The sequence below is a fragment of the Gallinula chloropus genome, assembly GCF_964237585.1.
Source record: "Gallinula chloropus genome assembly, chromosome: 25".
Lineage (NCBI taxonomy): Eukaryota > Metazoa > Chordata > Aves > Gruiformes > Rallidae > Gallinula > Gallinula chloropus.
The window spans coordinates 3722227-3729699 of NC_140110.1; the positions used below are offsets into that span (position 1 = coordinate 3722227).

A 7473-nucleotide genomic window follows, 5' to 3' on the forward strand; every position below is an offset into this window, starting at 1 on the left:
GATTTTATTTGAGTGATGAAAATTTCAAAGGAGTTTGACAATGGAGGATTTTTTCATAGGAAAAAATGTTTCTGTCATATCTCAGATGATGGAAGAAATTTCAGCAGCATGCTGCAATGGGGGCTGGTCCAGAGGTCTCCTAAAGAGATCTGGACAGTCAGGAAAAGCAGTCTCTTGAGGTCCAACCCTGTTTGGAGAGTCTTGCTCTTCCAAAGCGCAGAAGGTCGCTTCCCTGGTCTCCTGGGACTCCCAACACTTTTCCTGGCATCATCTGTGCTCTCAGGCAGGGACAGATTTCTCTGACAAAAACCCAGCAGTTAAACATGACACAGTTTAATACCCATGAAATCTCTCTCCTCAGCTGCCTGCTATGGCCAAGCAGCGTGTGAAGGAGGTCAGCTTTCAGGGGAGATTCTCTCCCAGAACAGATTTAATCAGATGCATAGAAAGGTCACTTATCACCAGGTGAGCTGATGGGAGGTAAATAACCAAAGAGCAAACGCAGGTGGAAACCGTTGAGCAAAGTGAAGGCCATTGGTATGCAGACAAAGATAAGTATTTTGTTGCTACTTAGAAACATCCAGTCAACAGTTTCAATATGAAATCTTTGAGCTCCTGGTTCCTCATGCTGTAGATGAGGGGGTTCACTGCTGGTGGAATCACTGAGTAAAGAAATGCCAATACCAGGTTTAAAGACAGGGAGGAGATGGAGGGAGGCTTCAAGCTGGCAAACACAGCAGTGCTGACAAAAAGGGAGACAACGGCCAGGTGAGGGAGGCAGGTGGAAAAGGCTTTGTGCCGCCCCTGCTGCCAGGGGATCCTCAGCACAGCCCTGAAGATCTGCACATAGGACACCACGATGAACACAAAACAACCAAAAGTTAAACAGGCACTGACCACAATGACTCCAATTTCCCTGAGGTAGGTATCTGAGCAGGAGAGCTTGAGGATCCCGGGTATTTCACAGAAGAACTGGTCTATAGTATTGCCCTTGCACAGGGGAAGTGAAAAGGTACTGGCTGTGTGCAGCACAGCATGGAGAAACCCACTGCCCCAGGCAGCTGCTGCCATGTGGACACAAGCTCTGCTGCCCAGCAGGGTCCCGTAGTGCAGGGGGTGGCAGATGGCAACGTAGCGGTCATAGGCCATGACAGTGAGGAGACAGTACTCTGATGAGAACAAAAAGAAAAAGAAAAAGATTTGAGCCAGACATCCCGTGTAGGAAATGACCCTGGTGTCCCACAGGGAATTGGCCATGGATTTGGGAACAGTGGTGGAGATGCAGCCAAGGTCAGTAACAGCGAGGTTGAGGAGGAAGAAGTACATGGGGGTGTGGAGGTGGTGGTCACAGGCTATGGTGATGATGATGAGGCCATTGCCCAGGAGAGCAGCCAGGTAGATGCCCAGGAAGAGGCAGAAGTGCAGGAGCTGCAGCTCCCGTGTGTCTGCAAAGGCCAGGAGGAGGAACTGGCTGATGGAGTTGCTGTTGGACATCTGCTACCATCAACTGTGGAGACCTGTCCAAGGAGGAAAAGGCACAGTGAGAATTCAGGGAACTCTTCTCTGAGGAAAACCTCTTCCAGTTCTTAGGGAATCAGATCGATTCTCTGCATTCAGGAAGCCTTTTGTCATGCCCGTTATGGGAAGTCTGTTTTGTGCTGGCTTGATTGCACCACTGCTGGGAGGAGGGTCAGCTGTGGGCTCTTGAGAACTCAGCCTGTTGGAGCTTTGCTCTCCTGACTGCAACTGGGGAGTGTTTCTTCTGTCAAGACTCCCTGACATTGCTGCTGCAGTGCCAGTGAAACCTTCCCCTGAGTGCATAGTGGGGAGAGCTGCTCTGTCCATCAGCCCTGCTCTCAGCTGCCCTGTGCTGCACGCTCTGTGATCACACCCTGTTGTTCCCCGTAGAAGAAACTGGACCCCACAGAGAGCTGAGGAATCCAGTCTCCCAGGGCAGAGCTCCAAAGCCCTCCTGCGGTCTCATCCCACCCAAGGAGGATCTCAGCTCCCCACTCCCAGCCAGGGACACACAGGGCTCAGTGCAGCTGCCCACACACAGGTGATGAGTGGCATTGCCACGGCCTCAGCACAGAGATGTCTCCTGCATGGGACTCCACTCTGGGGCACAAGAGTCCCTGGGAGAGCGGTGCCATTGTGGGAGGCAGCTGCAGCCCAGCAGGAGCTGCCTGGAAAACCTCAGTCCTACAGATGGGGGTCCTGAAGTGAGGGTCAGCTCAGTGCCAGCCCCACCAATGGACATGATCAAAGCCCCAGGTAACGGTGGGACAAAGGCAGCAAGGACAGGAGGGGATACAGCAGGAAATGCTGCAGCAAAAGCTTTAGGCTCAGGAACAGACAGAAAGGCACTCAGGGGTTTCTCCTCACTGCTGGTTTGGCTGGCAAGGAGAAGACTCAGCCTGAAACCCTGTAACTCTGGGTGCAGAGTCTGTGCTGGGTGGCAGAAACCAGAGGGTGGGTGTCGGGAAGTGTCAGGGAGGTCCCAAATTCCCACTGCCAGGGCATTGCTGGGAGCAGCTCCTACTCCCTCCCTGACAATGCCCCTGCTGCCTGGAGCTGTCCCTGCACCTGCTTCTCTTTGCCCATCTCACCTCCTACTCTGTGCTCACAGACCTCATCCAACCTGCCCTGCACTCAGCTCTGCTCTGCAGACCCCTCCTGGCATCAGGGCACTGCCCCAGGGAACCTCTGTGTGTGCAGGGCTCAGCCCAGGCTCCAACATCTTCATGAGAATCAAGTTTTCACTGCATATCCTCAAGGGGAGAAATAAGTTCTCATCTACCACACTCAGCACAGCCCACAGGAGAGGAAAAGTCAAAGCAAAGACTCTGCCTTTGCAGAAATATTCTCTTTGGCATTTCTCAAGGATCAGCTCTGTCTGGGAGCAAAGCTGACCCAGGCAGCACTTTCTTACAGCAGAAGGACCTTACGTTGCCCTTCCCTGGGTCACTGCTTCAACCCAGAGGTGTTGTCTATATCCCTGTGGAAAGCCCAGAAGGCAGACTGAGTGCTGACCCTGGCAGCAGCAGAGTCCCTGTCCCAGCACACAGACCCTGGGTCACAAGGACCCTGCTGCCAAGGACAACCCTGGGCACCCCTCAGCCATGCCCAGGAGAAGACAGCTGTCCTGCACTGTGCAGGACAGGCAGAAGGGCATCCTTTCCATGCAGCACATTGTCCTATAGAGAACATGTCCTCCTGACAGACCCCACACACTGTCCCATATCCCAGATTTAGGAGATCCCTCCAGGAACAGAACCTGCATTGCTCTGCACCCACAGACATACCACGGACATACTCACAGGTAGAGTGCTGAGGATATTTCTCCTCCAGTGAGCTCTCAGCATCTGTCAGCTCTCTCAACCTCTCAGGTCTCCCCTTGATGCCTACAGGCAGTGTCCCCAGCCCTGTGTGCTGGGCAGAGGAGCTGCTCTGTTGCAGAGCTGTCCCTCATCAGTGCTGTAATGTTTCATCAGCTCCCACTGTCCCAGGAGTCCAGCCCAGCTACAGCAGAGGAGCAGGTGAAGGCGTCACGTACTCCTCGGCTCCTCTGAGGTATTCCTGAAGCTCCAGGGAACCAACTTGGAAGGACACTGAAGTCCTCCCTGCCATCTGCTCTCTAGTCTGGGGAGAAATCCTTCTGTCCAGCAGAGTCCTTTCTCCTCATCAAACACGAGCTGGGCAGAAGAATCACTTTTTCTTGTCTCCACATGAGACAGGACCCCCAGACAGGGACAGGAAGGGAACTCTTTCCCTTGGAGAGGGTAAAAAGTATGACAAGTGACTAGAGGCACCTCATCCTTGCTTTGCAGCCCTGGGGCTGAAAGGGGATGCAGCTTGGGCACAGGGCTGCCTCAATCCAAGGGAACCTGGGATTCCTCTTGCCACAGTTCCAGTGGGCACAAAAGAGGCATCTGCTTCCTGGGAGCTGCTGGTCCCAGCTCTCATGGGAATTAATGGGGGGTGGAGGCCAAGAAGGAGGTGTTCAAACACCAACACCCAGTGAAACCTGAGGGGCCAGAGGTGCTCCAAGAGATGTGCAGGGAGATCCAAGGTCAAGGAATCACAGAATGTTAGGAGTTTGAAGGGACCTCAAAAGATCATCAAGTCCAACCCCCCAGCCAGAGCTGGATCACCTGGACTAAACCACACAGGAACACATCCAGGTGGGTGTGAATGTCTCCAGAGGAGGAGACTCCACAACCTCTCTGGGCAGTCTGTCCCAGGGCTCTGTCACCCTCACAGTGAAAGAGTTTCTCCTGACATTCACATGGAACTTGCTCTGCTCCAGCTTTTACCCATTGACCTGCATAAGGCCACCCCTCAGTCTCCTCTTCTCCAAGCTAACGAGGCCCAGCTCCCTCAGCTCAGAGGAACTGGCCAGCATTGCCCCTCTGCAGAACGAGGACCAGCTCAGAGGACATTGGGACAGGCTCCTGGAATGGCTGCATGTGAAACGTGGCCAGGCAGGATCCAAGGATTCCCACAGGGAGGCACATGCCAGGGGGTGGCCTGTCACTGGGAAGCTTGCCCCACCTGGCTCTGGGCCTGTGAACAATGCTGCCTGCGGCTAGAGCGGCACCCCATGGAAGAGACCCCCCTCCAGCTGAGAGAGAAAAAGACCCTTTGGGAGGCCTGGCACATCGACTCTATTGGAGCCCTTGGGAAGGCAGAGGGGAAACAATAGTATTAGTGGGAGTGGAAATCATTTCTGGCCTAGTCCAAGTCCAGGCATTTCCAGGAGCAGCAGGAGAACATCCAGGGCGGGCCCTGACGAATTGGTTTTGCTTTCTGCCAACCCCCAGTCTGTTCAGTCAGCCCAGGGCAGTCATTTCACTGCTGCCAAGGGGCAGGAGTGGGCCAAGGAAGGAGGAGTCAGGTGGGGATTTCACCCCCCGTGTTACCCCCAAGCTAATGGGATAGTGGGGAGAACTAATGGGCTTTTGAAAGGGTTTTTAAAAGCTCACAAGCCACACTGGGCAGAACGACTCTGGGATACAGTTCCCCAAGTCAATGATTGCTGGGGAAGAAATGGATGTCTCAACTCAATGCCCTTTGTCCCATACCCCAGCTTTAATCCCCAAACCTCACACTCCCAGCACCCCAGACAAGCCATTTTCTCTCCTGCTCAGCCAGTCTTGGTAGAAATGCCGACCATTGGGACCGTTCCCCTTGTACAGGCTGAGCCCCTCAACAAATACGCTTGGAAAGCAAAAGATGCCCATGGGAAGGAACACAAAGTCAATACAAGGTGGATTATTCCATCCTTCTAAGAAGAATCTACGACCTACGTTCCTTAATACAATCTGTGTCTGGGTTTTCTCTCTTTGCTTTTCCAGATGGAATCTCTGACACCTGCTTGAAGGAATAGATGAAGCTGTTAATTGTCTGTATAGTTTAGTTAATAACTGGTTTGTTAATATTTATAGGAGGTTTAGCAGACTATCACAAACATTGTTTTGGTCGACCATTCTCACCACCTTTAATATCTGGGGTAATGTTTGTGGCCCCCTCTTCAGCCTGGGGTGGCAAAATGTATTTATAACTTTAGGCCAGCAGGTGCCCAACGCTTTTAACCTGACAAATGGTTGGGGATGTGGGAGCCCTTCAGGATTTAAAGACTGGCCATGGGCATTGAAACAATATCCCCTAAATGGCTCGTGAGTGATCTAAGTGACATAACCATTGGTAATGATTAATTCTATTGGAATGAGGAAGCAAACCCATGGAAAACCCCAGTTCCAGAAAAGGAGGAATATTGTCTGAATTGGAACTACAACAATGGAGGTTTTGTGGGTCGTAGTGTGTGTGATTGGACCTTCAGGTCTGGAAATCCTTGTATCTTCCCTGGGTGTCAACCCATTAATTGTTCAACTGTCCTGCCTGGTTCTGGCCAGGCCAGGGTTAACCTCCCCAATCAGCCATGTCAGGTGTTCTGAGTTAGCCCAGTTGAGCTGAGTTAGCCCAGGCTGTTTCCCACAGCCCCTGACACCACTTCCCCATAAATGCAGCTGGTTGGGGAGGAGCTGGCTGGCTGCCTCCAGGATAGTCTGAGTGTGGCTGGGATGGTGGGTCTGTTGGTCTGGCCTTGCTGTCAGGCAGCTTTCTGTTATCCTTTAGTCAGTAAGGTACTGTGTGTTAGCACTGGGTGTGAGTGTAACTAACCATTATTGTTCCACATTCATGGTGATTTTGGCAGTAAACTGTCCTTATCCCCACCCATGGGTGCCAGAGAGAGAGATTCCCCTGCAGATCGTGGAGAAGACCATGGTGGAGCGGGTGTCCCCTCACAGCCCATGGATAAGGACGGGGAGCAGAGACCATCTATGGCCTGTGCACAGACTGATCCACCCTGCAGCAGGTTTGCCAGGGGAGTTGTGACTCTGTGGGGGACCAGGCCAGGGGAGTCTGGGCCTGAACATCAGCACCCATGGAAGGGAGTCCTGCTGAGAGGCCTGTGGTGAGGAGATGATTCCTCGGTAGAGAGGACTCACACTGCAGAAGTTTGTGGATATGACTTGTGTGGGAGGGACCCCACGGTGCAGCAGGGGAAGGGGGTGTGTGTGGAGCACCCCCCTGAGCTAAGATGGAAGAGAACTTGGGAGGAATGGACTGCAAACCCCCATTCCCTGACCCTCCCTGTGCTGCCATGGAGGAAAGAAGGGAGCAAATTGATGATTAAAGTCAAGTGTGTGAAGAAAGGAGGGGGGGGGGGGGGGGAGACAAAGTGTTAAGACCTGGGCAAGGAAAGCAGCTTGTGAGGAACCTCCAGAACCCCACTCCCCATTCCCTGCCCCTCCCCACGCCATGTTGGGTGGGGGAAGAAGGGAGTAAAATTGTGATGGAGTTTAACTCTGCTAAGAAGAAAGGGACGGGGGGAAGGTGCTTTAAGACCTGGCTGTGCTTCTCATTACCCGACTCTGGTTCACTCAGTGTGTAGTTGTGGTAGTAATAAATCACTTTTCTTTCTTTCCTTTATTCTGTCTTGAGTCTGTTTTGCCCATTGTTCTAATTGGATAGTGATCCCTCTGTCCTTATCTCAAGTCCTAAGCCTCCTGATATATATTTTCTCCCCTTTTTGGCTGGAAAGGGGATTGACAGAGCAGCTTGGTGGCCATTTGGCCTTTAGCCAGGGCCAAACCACAACAGAGGGTTAAGGGTGGGCTGAGGTAGGGTTTAAGGTGTGGGTGGGCAACCACGGGTGCTGGGAGGGGACATGGGGATTTTGAAGGAGGGTTCTGGGGGTGGATATGGGGGGATCTGGGTGGAGGAAGAGGAAAATTATGGGAGTAATATGGTGCTATACTTTCCAGCTATACCAGCATCCACCTTTCAACCTGTTAACCATAGAGAAGTACATTCCAAGCGAAAGGTGGGAGGGATGACCGATGTTCCTGTCCTGAAACCTCCCCAGGTTGCACGCTGGCAGCCCAAGTAACTTTGGGCATCAGGGCT

The 7473-nt window shown here is 52.7% G+C and overlaps 1 protein-coding gene across 1 annotated transcript; it reads right to left on the minus strand.

The window, feature by feature from the left end:
- Positions 1-570: 570 nt before the first annotated feature.
- LOC311200857 (olfactory receptor 14C36-like) lies at positions 571-1494 on the minus strand (the record flags this gene model as incomplete). The annotated part of the gene is made up of 1 exon (XM_084275162.1): positions 571-1494. The coding sequence occupies one exon, from the start codon at positions 1492-1494 to the stop codon at positions 571-573; it is 924 nt and encodes a 307-aa protein (XP_084131288.1).
- Between the last annotated feature and the right edge of the window lie 5979 nt (positions 1495-7473).